Source organism: Brienomyrus brachyistius, chromosome 5 (assembly GCF_023856365.1).
Source record: "Brienomyrus brachyistius isolate T26 chromosome 5, BBRACH_0.4, whole genome shotgun sequence".
Taxonomy (NCBI): domain Eukaryota; kingdom Metazoa; phylum Chordata; class Actinopteri; order Osteoglossiformes; family Mormyridae; genus Brienomyrus; species Brienomyrus brachyistius.
Genome location: NC_064537.1, coordinates 26530648 through 26549645, shown reverse-complemented (window position 1 = coordinate 26549645; position 18998 = coordinate 26530648). Strand labels below are relative to the sequence as shown.

Genomic DNA, 18998 nt, shown 5'->3' with positions numbered 1-18998 from the left:
TTTTCTTAGTTGTTTACGCACAATTACTTGTACTTGAGACACAATGACTACAACATGTAACTGATGCACCAACCCCCTGAACCAATTCTGCTAAACTAGAAGCACAATTCCTGCTTTACACTCAAATTGCAGTTTTAAAACACACTTTTTTCAAAACACTACACACAATTCTCTGCATTTGGCACAATTTTCATGAAGAAAATCTCTTGTTTTCACAAGGAAGACACTGTCATTTAAAAGTGTAAAGTCAGTTGCCCTACTTTGCATACTAACTCATCACATGGGTAAACACCTGTCACACATAATTGTAATTTAGAAATCAGAGCTTTATAAAAGGCCAACAGGTGAGCTCTTCTGTTTTGGAACAATGGATGCCAACGTTGGAAACAGAGGCAGAGCCAGAGGAGTGAGAGTAAGAGGAGGAGGACGGGGAGGACGAGGAAGGCCAAGGAACGTAATCTCTGATGAGATCAAAGCCACTTTTGTTGACCATGTGGTGCATATTCACAGGGTGGGGGGGGCAGTCACAATGATGTGTGAATGTGTCATTAACTTCTCTGTTTGTCCACAATGAAAAGCGATATGTTTGCAGGGGATCAAGGTGAGGTTGCTTTCTTAACCTAAGAACACTGAACCAATGGTCAAGCAGGGTGGTGATAGTATCATGCTGTTTTGCTGACAGTACTTTACATAAGTACATTGCACAAAGAGGATGGAATAATGAAGCAGCACTCGATAGATAGATTGGGAATTTTTTGTCATAGTACCAGACTCAAAAAAAGGAACATAACAGAAACATAGCATAATATGTATTTACTGTAACCCTTTGGAGTCTGAGGCCTCTCACCCACTTTCAAAGTAGTCTGACATGCCTTGACATTTTACAGTTTTTCTGAATTGCTAAAACACATTTCCTAAAATCTCCTCTCCTTTAATCAAACCACTAAGCACAAACCCTAAAATTAAAGCTAAACTCTCAAAAAAATGAAAACACTACCAGTCAAAACTGTTGTTGGCATGTAAATTATAAACCGTAGGACTATAGTAAAAAGTATTCAGTATTCAGTACTCCAGAAATGTTACTGTAAAGAACAAAGCCAAAAAGTGAACAAATGAGAGGCATATTACAGCAAAATGTTGCACAACTGCCAAGCCAGAGTCACAGAAATAAAGAATCCTCTGTGTGACCCATTTGTACCTTGATGTCGAAATTCAGCTCCTATTCACCTATGGCACGTATTCTATGTTCTAGTCACTCTTTGGCTTCTTCAAATGTTTAGAAATGTGTGTGAACAGTTTTGACTCATTGTGTTTAAATGACTACTGTGTGCTGGCTGCGCTTAACCTCTGCGGCCTGTGCTTTCTATTTTCCATCAAAGTTCACCAAAGCGCAAAATGTGTTTTGATAAATGAGAATGTGTTTCGGGTTTTGCAAAAAGGATGACTGAGATCTGCAAGTTGTGTCTAACTAGGAGAGCAAGGTTTAAAGTTTCATTGGTGACTGATTCAATAAATGACTTTTGGCAATTGGCAGTTTTGTTCCCAAGATAATTTTTAATATTTCAGCAATTTGGAAAAACTGTAATATATTTCACCTATCTAAAAAACTTTTATCCCAAAGGACTACAAATGCTTTTATTCAGCACAAACTCAGCACCAATAATCTGAGATCATTTAGAATGTGATTATTCTATTTTTTTGTTAAAATCTACTTTAAAAATACACTTTTCAAAAAAAGATTTTCAGTGGTGCTGACAAATTGTAAAAAAATCACATTACAAACATTTCTAGCCAAGACTTTTGAGCTCTGAAGCTTATAGACATAGGGGCTGGCTACACAAAGGTGAATGAGACATTCAAAGAATTGTGTGAGGTTTGGTTACTAAAGTGTTACAACTTTGAAGTGACTTTGGAGTCACCAGACCTTTGCATACTGTCAGTGGTCCATCAGTCTGGAATGTCTGTCACTGCTACTCACACCAATCAGTTTGGAAAGGCAGTGTGAATTTTACAGTTTTTTCCAATTGCTAAGACAGATACTGCAATACTGAAGTTGCTTTCTCAAAACTCTTCATACATGTAGTCACCACAACATTAGCTTATGTGGGCTGAACTGTTAAGCATTTCGCTTTGCTTTCATACAAAATCTAATGAATGACTAAACACTTCAAAAGTCATGGATTCCTGTCTCACTCACATTACATTTTGCACATAAGTACATACTGACCCTAAAATTGCTAATAAAAGTCAAAACTGAAATATGTAATTTTCTTAAATTACTACGAAGACCCTTTCTAAAATAGATGGTAAAAGTCACATGATATAAATAAATTATGTCAATTGACACAAGATCAACCAATGAATGCTGGATGCCATGGATATTTCTCCAGAACAATGCCAAGGATGGATCATGCATGTGAAGAGATACTACCCTAGATTCTACTCTGTCTTAGCAATTGAAAAAAACTGTAAGAAAAGACACAATACTAGCCTTTTTACAGTTTATAACATGCAACAGATTAAACGTTGATGAATAAAATGTACAATCACATTAAATTACAGGAATAATACAAAACAATAAATGAATATTAGAACAACAAATCATCACTCCTGATCAGGATGCCAGGCTTCAGAACAGTTCCTGTCTGGTTGAAGGCAGAGATAGAAAGCACATGGTTTTGCACTTCCGAGGGGTTTTTGTATGTACTGTACAATATCATAGTGCTGGATTAGTATGTACCGGCATGATCGCTAGCCAAGTACCAAGGCCTGTTTGTCTCTGGTGTTGTAAAAACTTTGGCTGTGTCTTCAGTTTACCTTAACTCCAACAAGTTATTCGGCTAAGCAAGAAATCCTGCTTTGTGAAGTACCCAGATCTCAACCCTATTGAAAATTTGAGAGTTATACTTAAACTTAACTAGAAATTCTGCAAATCTAGAAAAAAAATGCCAGTAATTATATTATATCGAACATAAAACGTAGACCCTTGGACTGTTGGTGTTTTTCCTGTTCATGCTTGCAATGAAATTAGCGAAAATTCTGCTCTCGTAATTTTGTTTTATAAGTCTCCAAAGTTCTGGGAGTTTTTTTCTGCAGATGTGAGCTTGTAAATGCGTGTGCCCTTAACAATGCAACAAAGCTCCCATTCTGCGACTGGCAGTGCTGCCAAATGCACAACAGAGGACGTGCAAAGAGAGTCTGCTGCCAGCTTAAGACTCTTACGACGGCACCCGGTCCCATGAAGGAGAGCACCGCTAGCGATCAGCAGAATCAGCTGCACGCCTGCGTCATTCCTCTCCCGCACCCTTAAAACATTTAGCCCCCACTGGTGCCTGCGGGGGGGAGCTCGCTGGCTCGTTCCGTTGTGAGCGAGGCCAATTTGGATTGATTAACGCCCTAATTGTTTTTGGATGCGCGGAGCCATTTCGTTTATAAATTTGATGCAGATTTCCAACATTGTCAGTTCCACCCAATGTACCACCGGAGTCCTTTGATGACTTGGAGCCTGATTTAACTTCGCGTTACAGTATGTCTTTTGTTTTTCTCATTCCGTGCTGTTTTTTTGTTTTTCTGTGTTAAGCAGCATGATTTTGGGAGTCTCGGAAAACACAAGCGACTATTTTAAGTCAAGTGGCTAAACTAGGTTCTGATTATGGGTTGATCCTGTAGCTCTTATGGGAATAAAAGGACCATATAATGACGCAAATGTTACACATTGCAGGACAGCTGTTGGACCACTGAGTGTCTTTTGTAACTTGGATCTTTATAGCTAAATATACAGTTTTATAAATAGGTTGAATTTGTCACCTGGGTTGAATTTGAAGTCACTTTCGCCTAAACCTTTCAATTGTAGAGAAACTGAAGCGATGAAATCGCAATAATAATAAGCGGCAGGAGAATTATAAGGCTAATTGAAAGATGAGTAATGAATAAATAATCTGCCTCAAGTTAAGGCTGAATAAGGTGTTGTTTCAGACAGGGGACTGTGCATAGACAGGGGACTGTGCATATAGAGAGGCTGTGCATAGACAGGGGACTGTGCATATAGAGAGGCTGTGCATAGACAGGGACTGTGCATAGACAGGGGACTGTGCATAGACAGGGGGCTGTGCATAGACAGGGACTGTGCATATAGAGAGGCTGTGCATAGACAGGGACTGTGCATAGACAGGGGGCTGTGCATAGAGAGAGGCTGTGCATAGACAGGGGCTGTGCATAGACAGGGGGCTGTGCATAGACAGGGGGCTGTGCATAGAGAGAGGCTGTGCATAGACAGGGGCTGTGCATAGACAGGGGGCTGTGCATAGACAGGGGGCTGTGCATAGACAGGGGGCTGTGCATAGACAGGGACTGTGCATAGGGTCCATCTTTCATAACTGAAGCACATGCTTTGGCTGAGGTTTTAAGCTGAGCCCCCCAACCATGTTTCTCCTATTAGCCCTGTGCCTTTAACGGCTTTGACGCTTAATGAGTGCGGGGACTTGATTGCTGGGAACTTTAATTGAATGGTGCTGAGTTTTAATAAAATAAATCCAGTGGCTGGATTATTAGTCACACACACCTAACTGCCGGTTCGCCCCAGACCATCCTCAGTGGCCTTTCATGCGTGTTGCACTGGTGAGATCCCCCCACCCCTCACTATACCCTCTTTAGTGTATAATCCGATACCGGCCTCGTGCAGCCCTGTTGGATACACAGAAACATCAGCGTGCCCTTTAATATAAAACAAATTTCTGTTCCAACAAACAGGCTGAGCGTGGAAAGCACTTTTTTCCAACAACATTCAAAAATGACCAACTATTTTCATGATGACATTAGTAAAGCACACATTTAAAGCCTAGGATAGTTTTTTTTATTGAGTTTGATTTATTTATAATTTTTTTTTTTTGATGAAAATCTTCATAAGCGCCATCATGTGGCCCTCAGAGCACCTTGGGAGAAGTTCAGTATCGCTGTAAGCTTCCCTAAAGCTCTTGAGATGATCTGACTGAAAATGAGCTCCTCGGCAGTCCGGCTTGCTGTGATATAACTGTGCATCTTGCTGGCTTGATGGATACTTGAAGTGTGATTTTTCTGGCGAGCCACAAACATTACAAACAATCGTCTTGTTTTCGATGGCTGACAACATGCTCCTTCTCTAGGTAGCCCTGCAGTATTTTCATTAACCGTCGCTGATCTGTTTGTTGGATGATTTGATGAGGTCCTTTCGGTTAAGCAGGGTGGCTTTGCTGCATGCCTGTATGCGAGTAGCCGGTCAGTTTGCACGTGATTGCTTTGGAAGTGTGTGATTGAAGTGGTTTACAAGGCCATTAATGAGTGTTTGAATTTGGTTTGGTTTGGGTTAAGTTTTTTAGGCATTTGTGGGTTTACTCAAACAACAGAAGAACACTTCTTTAAAAACTGTTGACAGAAGTTAGTGAAAGAGATTGTAATGAATTTAATTTCATGATTTTGGTCAAAGGATCGTACTGAGGCTTGTCCCTGCAAAGGCCTTGGTTACTGGGACTTTGATAAAACCTATTGAAACTCATCTCCAAATGCTTGCCATGGATGAATTATGGGATTTGGCATTAAATTTGATAACAATCAAAGAAAACAGTCAAGGGTTAGGGTTAGAATAAATACCTCTCTATAAATTTCATACAATGATAAATATCATAATGTCTGAGGCAAATATATATGAAGATGACCATCCGGTAAAATACTGTTTTCATTACCTACCTGTTTTACATTCATTAATATCCCAGTTTTTTATCCGCTTAACTTGGTCAGGTCATGCCAGTCTATCACAGGGCACAAGGCTGAGTACACCATGGATGGGATGCCAGTCCATCACAGGGCACAAGGCCGGGTACACCATGGACGGGATGCCAGTCCATCACAGGGCACAAGGCCGGGTACACCATGGATGGGATGCCAGTCCATCACAGGGCACAAGGCTGGGTACACTATGGACGGGATGCCAGTCCATCAGCGGACCATCATTAATATGCATATTAATTTAAGAGTCACACAAAGTACTAGCTAGTTACTTACATACCTCACAGCACATACATGATTAATGACTATTTAATTAGTATGGAACCTTTCAGAGAAGATGCTGGAATATCCTTCCATTGCAGGAGCCTCTTAATGGCCCATAAATGTAGTTATCTGACTGCTAATAAGCTTGTAGGTGCTGTCTGTGGTTAATATCCTTTCTATGACATTTAAAATGGTATCAGATTTGGCGAAAGCAGCAGTTAAGGTTAGATAAGGTGAACATCAATAAAAAGGTCCGACTGATGGGAAACAGGTCTTCAAGCCCACACAGAAAATGGTGTTTCCTTAGTAGTGTACAGAGTGGTCCTTTAGAAGTTTTGGTAAAAGAAAAAGAATGGAAATGGGGGGAAGAAATATGGAACAAGAAAACAAAGTATTTGTATTGCTCCCAGTTGGTCGTTCATTGCAATTACATTTAAATTTGTTCAGAGTCTGAGACATTTCTGAAACACTTTTGCGCTTCACCAGCCGTATTAATGCACAGGTGTGTTCGAAGTTAAGGTGGAATGAAACTCAGAAAATATAAGCATATGCCCGGTATATGATAAAAATATTAAGAGCGACTTCCATAACGTACTTTTACTTTTCTGCAAGTTCTGGAAACTTTTTCCTACTTCTGTTTCACTGGGTTTTCTGAGACTCTCCTGATACCCTAATTATCATCATAAATCATAGTGTATAAGGAAAGAATCACATATCGTGATACTGAGACGTAAGAGGAACAGTCAATATAAACTGCTGACATTTTAATTACTTTGTCTAAAATCCGGTCCTGTTGAGCGGAATTGATTTGGGACGGCAAATGAAAACAAGTGAGCTTATATTCTGGGCTCAGGCGCAAGCAATACTTAGGACTATAAGCCTAATTGTTTCCCTTTTTTTTCTCCAAGATTTAGTACAATCTGTTATTGTCCTCTCAGTAGCATGCCCAGTCCTAAGCAAAACGCTTTAATTTTTATTTTTGAAATTGGCTTTTACAGCATTAATAGCGATAGGGACCAACACTGCAGATTGCTAAATAGCAGTTGGGGTACTATAAAATCCAGCAGTTTAGTGAATGTAGGCGTCTCTGCCAGATGGTGTCGTATGTGATGCAGTCTGTGAACAACGTCTACTTTGTTGGGGAGAGGAGGAACTAAACATCAGAGTCTAAGACAAACAAACAAACCATATTATGAATAGAGAGCCAGTGATTTTGTTATTGTAGGTGTGTAAGCTGGATATAATGTGAAGGAGACCTTGTGCAGATACCTGACAGGCGGCCTTAAAGACAGACTTTATTAACTGTAACGCTCGGGCCACCAGTTTTTCACTGCGTGTGTCTAAAAACTGTTTTCTTTCTTTCTCTTCACAGAGAAGCAAGAACATTAACTCATATTAACGTTCAAAGCTGAAATCATACGATACGTCGTCACCGGCTTGGTCGAGACTTGCCGCCTCTTAGAAACCTGATTTATTTTGAGTGCATTTTTGGGTGCATTCGCTTAGCGCACATTTGATATGCAATCCAGTGCAATAGTGGCCATAAGAGGGCTCCAGCCAGACATCAGGGGAAAAAAAAAACCCAATCCATTTATATTTCACAGAGTTTGGGGCATTCTGCAATTTTGATCTCTGTGTCATAATGAAAATCATAGGAATTGTGTAATTGGAATAATCAGTTTCAGGGGGGAGGTTGCTGTCTTACAGACAAGGCTTTTGATATAGAGGAGCAGCCTTCTATTTGCAGATTGACGTCACCCTAGGCACATTTTGAAACTAAAATTGGATTGCATGTACCTCTCCAGCGGCGTGTGCAATTATGACTGGACTCATATCAAAGGCCTGCTCGCTGCTCGGGGCTGCGAGACAAGGGTGCCCATTATCCCTCAGTGCTCCTCGCATTTATTGGAGCTTGGCAGGAGCCATTCATTAGATTAATTCATTATGAATCCAACTAATCATTACGTCGGCTTCTGCGTAGTTGGGATTTCTGCGATGGAGCCGCCATAGGCTACCTGCAGTCAGCAAACTAAACACCGCCGCTCGGAATGTAACGCTAGTAGATGTTAAGCAGTTATGTGTCACCTGATTCTGTACGACATGATTATTATTGAAATACAACGCTGATTATGCCTTCACCATGTCCCCAGCCGCCTTTTTTGTTTGTCCCCTTGGTCGTTAATTAAAAGTTAATCAGAGCTGGCTTGTTTGACCTTTTCAAGCTGCCTTTGGTATCTACACGGGCTGCTTTTACATCCTGGACTCCTTGTTTCGAGATGAGACACTCAGCCAGATTTCCTAGTGCAGTCAGAAAAGTAATACATCATCGTCGTCATTACCTAAGCCTCCACACCGGATTCTGCTTCAATAGCTTTTTCTTTTAATAGATTTTCCCTTAATGCTCATTTAATCGCGGAGAACAGGAAAACAGTTAGCGGTTAGCTGGCTTGAAGCTCACATAATACAAAGGAGATTTTGTTTGCATATAATATGGATTGCAGTATCTATTAAGACCTTTGGTTTTTTGGAGGATTTGCAAAGCATTCTTTAATTCTGAAGGGATAGCATAGAACCGCCTTTCTCTAATATGAAGTAAAATGGTCATTGAAAATATAGTAAACCCAGGATTTGGTTATAGGGACCACAGCTAAGAGTAATTCAAGACTAAGTTTATATTTAAAATCTGTCAATAGAATCAGTGAGGATTTTGGAGCTAGTTTATGGTTCTGTTCAATGGGGCTTCTGTCCAATAGGGGAGTTTTATGGAGAGCAGCTCATTACTGGATGTTTCCTGTCAGTGATTCAGAAGCACGTTGCCATGCAGTTTGGTCCGTGTGTGTGCCACACCTTAGTCTGCTAAGGTCCTGCTTAGTGAAGTCATTGACAGGGGCTATTGAGGTAATATGTCGGAAGGTGTGATTCATTGAGGTCTAACAGCAGTCTCTGTGAATTTTTTTTGTGGGGAACAACAGGGGACTCAGTAGAGGGGCTCCTTGGTACATCTGTAGAAAATGACTCATTTAACTTTTTATTAATGTATTCTGAGCCGTGTCCCACCTTTTACGTTTGAGGTGTTGGTTACCCATTGAGAACCACACCCAGGGACACGGAAAACACACGGAGCATGTGTGGGAAAAGGGGTCTTGAATGTGAAAGCTGGGCTATTTGCATCCCATTTCTTCATTTTCTGTCTGTACCTATTTTTATTTCTTTTCCCAAGTTTTTCCTAAGTATTAGTAATAGTTATTTGCACTATTACTTCTATTACTATTACTTCTGTTCCCTTTAAACTCTTTACCTTACCTTTATTCCTCTTGTTGCACTGAGCATGTATATGACAAAAGAATTTCCCTCGGGATAAATAAAGTTTTTTCTTATCTTATCTTATCTTATCTTATCTTATCTTATCTTATCTTATCTTATCTTATCTTATCTTAAGTTTATTCCAGAGCTAGCCAGCTTTGGCTTCAGAGACAAACTATGGTTGCTTCAGTAAAGAACATATAAATATTAACAATAATAAGCGAACTGCAAATGAACTGAGCTTTTACGCAGGCTTTATCTTAGTAGTCATGAATTCAGGTTACGTTGGTACTGCTTTTGTGTTCAGTAAGGCTTTGTGTTCAGGCTCTGCAGGAACTCTTCTCAGACTAACCTTAATTTCTTCCCTGGTGCCTCTTTCTTGCAGAGCAATAACTCTGGACAATCAGCTCGTGGTCCTCTCCACATCGGCGTCTGATGCTGGAAGATACTACGTCCAGGCGGTAAACGAAAGAAGCGGCGAAAACGAAACAAGTCCATCCATTTACCTGAGTATAGCAAGTAAGTAAAGATGGATTTTTAGCTAAAGTTGGACTCGTATTCGCACAGCTGTTTGAATACTGGTCAGATAAGGCACTGCGGTTGACCACAAATGACCTCCCACAGCTTTGTAGCCATATTCTAAAGGCCGAATGATGTCACTTCCTGTTTTCTCTTTTGAATAATTTCTTCCCCGTTTTCCCCAACTGCTGTGGGAAAATGTAGCAATGTTCTTCACACATTTAAAAATGAAGGATTTGTGTGCTATTAAAAGTGTTAGACCAGGGACAGTACTTAATTTTAGAAAGCAGCGGAGTAGTAATACATTTTCAGGAGATCATTGTGATGCATTCTTTCATTTTCCTTGGACGTGTTTAATTTTCGGTAAGCAAAGTAGAACAGTAGACTAATGTCACTGGGGATTTTTGTTGTTTTTTAAGTTAGAAATGTGTGTGTGTGTGTGTGTGTGTGTGTATATGTATATATATATATATATATATATATTTATTTATTTATTTCAATATGGTGACATTTTACTCTTTGTATACTTTATCACAGTTAGATCCTGAGGCAAAAGCATCAGTCACAGTCTTGACTGAGGAGATTCAACCTTAGCACTGTAACAGCTGCCAGTGACCCCAGTACAGAAGCTTTATGTTTCGTTCAGCCAAGCATGGTTTCCTGAAAACATCCGTTACAGAAGGACTTTTTTTTCTGAATAGCTTCTAGTAAATTCTGATGATATTACCTTGAAGCCATTACAGGCCGCGATCTCCACCTCAGCGTTCTTCTTCCAGCTGAGTATCTGATCATAGCTCTTCATGCAGTGGTACAGGGAACAATTCCCACTTTTTGTGCATCCCCGGGAAGCCAAGTGATTTATGCTTTTCCCAGAACTGCTCTTCACTCGCTTGTATCCGTGGAAATGGAGAGGTTTGCACCATTTCTCACAGTAACACAGTTGAAATGGCATCTCTCTGAATAATGAGACCAAGCTAGTGTGTAACACTGAAAAAGTATATCAAATGAGCAATATCAAGTCATTCGGGTTTTCAGATCCTACACTTGGGGTTATAAAGTAGCCCAGCAAACTTGAGATCTAAAATATAACAGTTATATTGGTAACAGTTTTGCTAATTAGGGGTACATATGCTTAGCAGATTCAGCTTGCCTGTTGCTTATGATGATATACAAGCAGGAGTCAAAGATACCTGAAGATTGTACTTAATTTTATAACATTGCTATCATTATGCATATTTTTATTAGAAAATCTGATAATTCTGTCAGCTCATATTGCAATTTTTTTTTCTCTCTTGCACACTGACTAAATTAATTCATGGTTATGTCATAATAAGACAGCTGTTATTCCACATCCCACATTTCGTAATTAAAATAAACTGGCCCACAAAGACACTGGATTTCATATTTTTATAATAATCTTATAATCACCTTTCTGTTACATTAAGTACCTATAATTATAAGCATAGCTACCCACAATGCATCGTATTCAAAAGAAACCTTGGACCTGATGGGCTAGAATCCTTAAAAGAGTTGCAGCTCAGTGGGGAGCGCCTGTTGGAACAGAGTAAAATCTTGCAGCTTAAATGCGGTCCCCATATTAAACCAGGCATTGAGGCACAGCAGAGAAATTCTCCGCGAGGCGAAGGAAACTCGCGCCGCTAATTAGATTTCGCATTAATGCTGGGGGCTGAATTTCAGGTTCCTTGAACAACTTGGAATTCAAAGGGCTGGCTTTTAGCTTAAAAGAGGAAGCTGGATCGGCACATGGGATTCTCTCATGTTCTGAAGTCAGGGGAGTTCAAAATGGAAGACGGCAACGGCCAAGCGCTTGACCGTCGCTGACACCTGTAAGGTAGCGGATTGACGTTTCGACTGGCTTGGATGTTGATAGGCTGTTCCTTTGACTCTGCTCTCATGATTGCTTCAACACCAACATGCAAAGTCAATTTTTTTTTTAAAATATATAAACAAATTTTCATGCGCATTGTAGGCTGTGCATAAAGCTTCGGTTCTCAGATATTTTCCTTTCAGTTTGAGAGAAGACTTTCGGTTATAGTTGTCAGTCACATCTGATGGCCACATGCAGCCTGCGGCAGTTTGAGGTAAAAAAAAGAAAGAAAAAAAACTTCACGTTTTAATTACATTTCTGTGCCGCCACTTCAGATTTTAGGGATCATTTGGGGCTTGTTGCTTGAAAGTGCATCTCCTTTAGCCTCCAGTACATTCCTGTCAGGCGCTGGAGAGGGAGCCTCTCATAGCTGGTCTACTGAGCTGTCGGGCGTCGCTGCGTGGAGACCGTGAAGGGCTCTCCTGCAGTCTGGAGGCAACTTTGTGCTCCTAGTAGCTCCTTCGCCCTTTTATCTCCCCTCTTCACCGCCTCTGTCAACAAACTTTGTTGTCTGTGGTGTCGACAGGTGCCTGTGGTGACGTCAAGCTCACCAATGGGATCAATGAAGTGTGCGGGGATGCGGTAGCGGAGCATTTTAATTGAGGGGGAAATGAACCGGCTGCTCTTTTTATTTTACATATTTTTGCAGCAGGCAGGATTATTTTAACTCGGTCTGCTGTGTCTCTGTGGTGCAGGAGCATTTCTGAGCTCGTCTGAGTGGCCGGCGCCTTCCTTTTGGTCCGTTCCTGAATTTCTGAATGGACGTTTTATTATATGTAACCTTGAGGGTCGTTTTCGGGGTATATCCAATTTCTTTTGAAGAATTGCATTGTGGTGTCACTCGGTCATAGCTTTGTTGTTACTAATGATCTGGGTTGATCATAATTGCAGCCCCCTCCTCCAAGAGGGTCATTCTGTGGCTTGCAGGGGTGTATACAGGGGCGGGGCCACAGAGGCACTGGCCCCATCTGAAAGCTGATTGGCCCAAAAAGTGCCTCCTCCCCTGTCACTCACCGATTCAAAGCATATCATTGGTTAATGATAAGGTTGGCTCCTCTGTATGAATATTACACATTTATGCCACCCCACCTTAATAAAATCCTGCAACCATTCCTGTATGTCTGCCCAGCATGTTGCGATTTACCTGGAAGCTAACCTGAACTAGGGTGCCTTACCGTGTTGGGCAGGGTACCACTGCGTTTGTGCTGCACGCCTGCGTGTGTCTCTGTGAACAAGAGCCTCACAAATTTACATCTTTCAAAGGTTGCTTTTGTTTCTCTTGAAATTCCAGAGCCGGAAGGCATGATTAGCTATTTACAACAAGGCTTCACTTTCCCCAACTCCCGCTCCATGCTTGTGGAAAAGTCACGGCATTAAATTACATCGGTGATCAAACCTTTTCTTTTTCTTTTTTTCCTTGTAATGATCAAACAGGAAGAGTGATTAAGCCCTGAGAGGAGATAGGCAGCCTGTTCCCCACGGCGCTGAATGAACCACACTACTTAGCAAGTTGGCTAGCTTGATCAAGAGGATGATTGTTTTGCTTGAGACGAGCCGGTCTGTGACGCTGCTTACAGCTGTCGGAGATGCTCCGGAAATCTTTAGCAGCATATTGTTCTATGAATATTTCATCGGGAGCTTGAAAGAGCGATGGTGGCTACCAGAAAATGGCAGTTTTTTTTTTTTTGTTGTGTTTTTTTGGCAGTATAGAAGAGTGCCAGCGTGCTCTGGGGAAGGGGGAAATTCTGGAAAGGAGAAGGGGAATGGCAGAGCACGAGCCGTCTTAGCGAAGGAGGTCTTTGTTGTGTTTTGTGTCCTTCACAAAGCCTCCTTACCATGGACACTGCAGGCCATGTCCCCCTCGTGTCCTCGGAGGCAAAGTTTTGCTTGGATGAAAAACATGCAGCGTGACGCTGAGGAGGACTGACAGCGGCCTGGCGTGGGTGTTACCCCAGACGCGTTGTTCCGCCCCCTTTGTCCTTTGTCCCCTGTCCCAGGCACTGAGGGTGTGTGCACGAGGGGCTAATGCAGAGATACGCTGGTGAATCATGCCCCCGTTACAGCCAAGCTCCCCCCCCCCGGCCCCCTGTTTCCTTTGTATATCATGAAACTCACGGTTCCTTGTCTCTAATACCCACAATTTTTTCTTAGCTATAAAAATTTGTTTATCTTTTCCAGCGTGGAGCAATAAAGTAAATTCTCTTTTAATCCAGCTCAGTCTCAAAGCGCCTCTGAAAATGCACGACAAACAGGTGTGTTTAGGTTGGATTCTGTATTGTTTATATTTCATACGATTTGAAGTGAGTAAATATGGATGGAAATAACAGTTTTCTCATATCTGATTTCTGTCAAATTGAGAAATTAGAGCCCATTATAAATTGATTTATGAGGCAATATGCTCAGTCCTACTGATGTTCCCTGTCAAGCTAACAATCGAGTTTGATACTCTGAGAGAAAAACAGAAATATCATGAATAGCTAATTATGGGGCAGGATCCACAGGACATATTGATGGAACATTGCTTTTCTAAAATCCGGGCACGTTTAAAAAGACATCTTCTCTTATCCTTTTCCACTGAATAAATATTAAACTCTGGTGCCTAACTCATTTACCTGTGCTTAGTTATAATGAAGGATATTAGAAGTTTCAGAATCTGGCTGTTTGACCTCCCCGTTAAAATTAAGGGGGGGGGGGTGGGGGGCGCAGTGGACAGGCACAGTGGAAACATCTGAAACCTCAAGGTTAAGACCTGCAGCGTGTCTGATTCCACCGTTAAGATGTGAACTTTCTGTAGGACTGTGACGGCGAATCAGAGGCAGACAAATGGTGCTTTTCGTCCCTGAAAGTTGTCGCCCGGGACTCAGCGATTTTTGATGCTGATTAGTATCAGTGCTTTGCTTTTTGTTCTTGTTTGTTTTGCCTTTTGATTTCACAGAGTCGGCCGACGCTTTACAGCAGCGTGCTTTGAGTATCAAATTAGCTTCGAATTAATGCCGGGGGGGTCCTTCCCCCGACATCCATCTCTGCTTTTAATTGGCCTTATTTTCCACGCGTCCGTCCCCTGAGACGTCGTATTTACTTTTTAGTAGCTATGATTTGCTAACTTGTCATTCGTAATTGCAGTGAAACTTTGAGTCTTTCTGAAGCGCTCCGCTTGCCTCGCCTTTGGTGATTGTGGCACGTGACTCGCTTCAGACTTCCAGAAAGCATAATGAAATCTGGTATCATCTGCAGATCAGGGGCATTAGAAAAGACTCAAATTAAAGAGGATTTATTTATAGTGAGTTTAGGCTTTCAGAAGTAAGTTTATTTATGTTTCGTTCTTATTTTATTTCTTTTGAATGAGAAGAAGTCACTTAGTCCTTCCTGCTGTTAATTTCAAAACTCGCTTGTGAGAGGTGGCTTTGAAGATGTAATTCTGGGAATAAGGGATGAATGTGTGTCTTCTGATCTGATTCAAAGTGTCACTCGTGTCACTTAATCTATCAATTGACTTTAGTAAACATGCTGATTGTATTCAGAGAGTGTCAGGGCAGATTTAAGTAGGTCATGCGTAGACAGCAGTGGTGTCTTCTGCCATGGAGGGGTGAAGGAACAATTGTGCAAGAGCATCGCATGTGGCTAAAGGATGGATTTCATTGCCAGAGATGGATATGAATGTGTCTTGGCAAGCAAGAGTTTGTTGGTAACTAGGCCTAATGATCGCATTCATATCCCTGTTCATAAATAAACGCTCAATCCAATGAGTTTTTTTTACTGAATTTTTCACCTAAAGTAGTCCTGCAAGCTAGTCGACATTCAACGCAATTCCTGAAACTGCATTTGCCGAAAGACGCTCCAAATTGTAATTATTGCAAATGTGTACTGGAAACTTTCAGAGTTACTGAGAGAAGTAGTGATATTGCAGGATAAAATGTATTTGACTGAGAAAAACAAGTGCTTTTTAAACTGAATTTCTCCATCATCTCCATGGTGAGTCTGTGGTAGTCTGTACGTATATCTCTGCTGCAAGATAAGGAGCTGCTGCCCAGGTGGGCCCATCTAATTGGTCTGTTAGCACAAATGGAATTGTTAACTAAAAGCTTTTTAAAGAGATATTAAGATTGCTGGCAGGGGCCCCTCTGCATGTGCGGAGGTGAATGGCCAGCAATCCCTCGTGTCCTCGCAACAGCTTCAGGCGAGTTTATTTTTTCCGAATCGTGTTCCACGTCGGTTCAGTGGACTGGTCACAAGTGGGGTATTTTTGGACCGAATGCTTCCAGGAACAGATGGTACCCAAAAAAAAGGAGAGAAACCTGTAGCGAGAGTCGGCGTGGCTTTTGAATCCGGGGTGGGGGTAACGGGGGGGGGGCTCTGGTACTCGGGTCAGGCCGAGCGCCTGCTATTCCGGCTGACCGCCTGTCACTGATGAATCTGCTGCCATTGTTTGCGTAGGATTAGCGTAGGATTAGCGGAGGGCCCCACAACCGTTTAATGCCCACCTCCATTGCCGGGGTCCTTCTCACAAGCGTCCGGTCGTGTTGCTCGCAGGCCCCACTGATGCTCTGGTCCAGGCACTTATTTTTTTCTTGGCTCCTCCGCAAACAGGTTTTGCTCGAGTTAGATTTCCATTCTTAAATGCCAGCGGGGGACTGTTCAAACAAAAGAAGGCAATTGGGAACAGATAAATGCCTCAGAAGAACCTCTGGGAGGATTTCTCTGATTAAAGTGACCTTCAGATTCCTGGAGAGGTTGTTATCTTCGCTCTGCCGCCACCTCCGGCCCCCGCCAAGGCCCATGGGGGTTTTCATGGGCTTCTCTACACGTTTTCTCAGACGAAACGCATGTCCCCAGAGCACATTTCACATTTCTATACTGTAGAAAGACAGACTGTACTGGAAGCTCCCAGAGGCCGAGCAGACTCAAGTTACCCACTGAAAGAGGTCAATCTGTACAGTTAGATGCGCCTCAGTGATCAGAAGGACCTTTCCCTGAATGGGAGTGCCTGGAACACTGCCTTAAAATGCCTATCAGAGTGAAATGAGCAGGCTTAAAAAAGTTGCTGAATAAGATCTATTAATTTTATCCAATTTTATTAATGAATCGAAGTTGTGAGGAGTTAACATGCGCTGGGTGTGTTGCTTGCTTGCTGAGAACGTCTCCTTCACTGCCTCGGATGGTAAAGCTCATAGATGTTGCTGCATACTGATTGCATGGGGCCATCCCAACTGAGGAACAGCCGGCTGCATTATCTGCTGGCATGATATAGCCAATGACTCGGAGCCTGACTAATCACGTGTATGTTTGAATAAAAGATAATACACTTACATTGTGTATTACACTATGCTTATACAAATAACCGCTTGTGTTGGAAATGTAGATGGTATGTATTCTAAAATATTCAAGATTAATCTCCTGCAGTTAATTATAGAGGCTTAGTGATGTGTGCCCAGAATATCATCTGAGAAGCTCGAATCCTCATAAGGATTTTTCTTTCTTCTTTTTTTTTTTTTAATTTCATGTTCCATCTGGCCTCATTTGTTTCCAAAAACTCCTAAGAATATTTCTTGCAGGTGAAAATGTTTTCTGGCAATTACATGGGAATTGATAGAGGGCATGAAAGTGAAGCAGGGTGATAAGGTCCTGACAAAGCGCCCTGGTTCCCGTACGTTGTTAGGTGCTGAGCCGCTGTCGCTTGGTCAGTCAGCTAAATTAATGGAATCATGATCCTTGGAGCTTCTGCTGGTGCTCCTTGATTACCTAAGATCTGCACCACCGCCCATGCAGATCCAGCCGCTCCATCACAGATGGTGTCCAGGAACATTGCTAGATGCTCTGCTTGAGGAACTGCTGTTGGTGTGCTAAAGGTGCTGGACTTGGTTGTACTGCAGGGGGTAGTGTGGAGTAACGCTTTGTGTGGCTTTTCTCTCCGCCTTCAGATGTTTAATCAGTATCTGAAACCCAGAGCTCAGGCAGTAATGGTGATTCTTAAGCTGTTGTGTGGAAACGCTCTAACGTCAATGTTAATTTGTTAATCAACTTTCTTTTTTTGTTAGTGAAGGCGCAATTCAGCTACTGAAACTGAAGCTGTTAATTAATATAAATATTTGTTTAGTTTTACTGCTTACTCGGAACTGTACGGCAGTCCATATGCATTTTAGAACAGGGGTCTTCAACCAGGGGGCCAGAGAGGAACTGCAGGTTATAATGCAGACTGACGTAACGAAAGCTGAAAGTGCGCTGTTAATGAACACCGTCACGTACCATGTTACTCATGAAGTGTTATCCAATAGAATGGTTCTGCATGCCGTAATATTGTAATTTATTCATTTTCTTTATTGGTATGTCCATGTTCATGTATAACTTGCTCTGTGTTGGTCTGCTTTGTGTCTTATAGTATAAGTGCCTGTATTAAAACAAGAAAAGAAACCCTATCCACATATGTGGGGTGTTTTGTGACAATATTAAATAAATAAATATGTCATTTAAGTGATTATTTAAATTGTAATTTAAACGATGATTTAAATAATGATTTTAATTATTTAAATTATTATTTAAATTACCATTAAAATGACACCATTAAAGTTATCTGTCAAAGTCACCCATCGGAATTGGTGGTTGGGATACATTGCAAACTAAGTCACAACAGATAAATCTCGCCTTGTCACTCAAATTCTCATGTATAATCTTGTTTTGTATGTTCTGTCCTCGAACCGCTTTGTTTTCTAACTTCCCAAAACCTTGAATAAGCTCCCCTAATTTCAGGATAACAGTTAAGCCGCCTTAACTTTCACTGTAGCGTAGTGTTAGCTACGTAGCCTATTTGATCCATATGGCTGCTCCTTTACTGCATTTACCCACCCAAAAAAAAAGCACGGAGCCCTGCTCATGACATAATGATAAAAATTTGATTTATCGCGATCACGTTTTAATATATCATGGGAATGAATTCATAAAACATGGCTACGACTGAACTAAAACATGGGAACGAATTAGTTAAACGTTGCCACAGTATATATTTTTATCGTTATGTCATGAGCGGGGCGGTGTAATTATAAGTCTGAAGAGTTTGTTTAAGATTTTGGGAAGCTTCCACAATACACTCTTCCAGTCTTAAGTTAGGATAGCAATAATGTCTTAGAGACTGCTCATCTGTCATTGGCTATTTTCATAAATTAGGTTTTAACCCTAGTTACCATGGTTACCAAGCAGATAGATAGGATCTGCAAGTTAAGAAGTTTCTGTAATACTGCCTCAGGACGGAACAGACAAAATGTGGTCACAC

At 41.4% G+C, this 18998-nt stretch overlaps 1 protein-coding gene across 1 annotated transcript in view; it reads left to right on the top strand.

Annotated features, from left to right (window-relative positions):
• Positions 1-18998, top strand: part of sdk1b (sidekick cell adhesion molecule 1b) — a 293033-nt gene that overhangs the window by 175225 nt on the left and 98810 nt on the right. The window contains exon 6 of the mRNA XM_049014318.1: positions 9713-9846. Within this exon, the coding sequence (XP_048870275.1) occupies positions 9713-9846 (134 nt within the window). The remainder of the gene's footprint in view (positions 1-9712; positions 9847-18998) is intronic.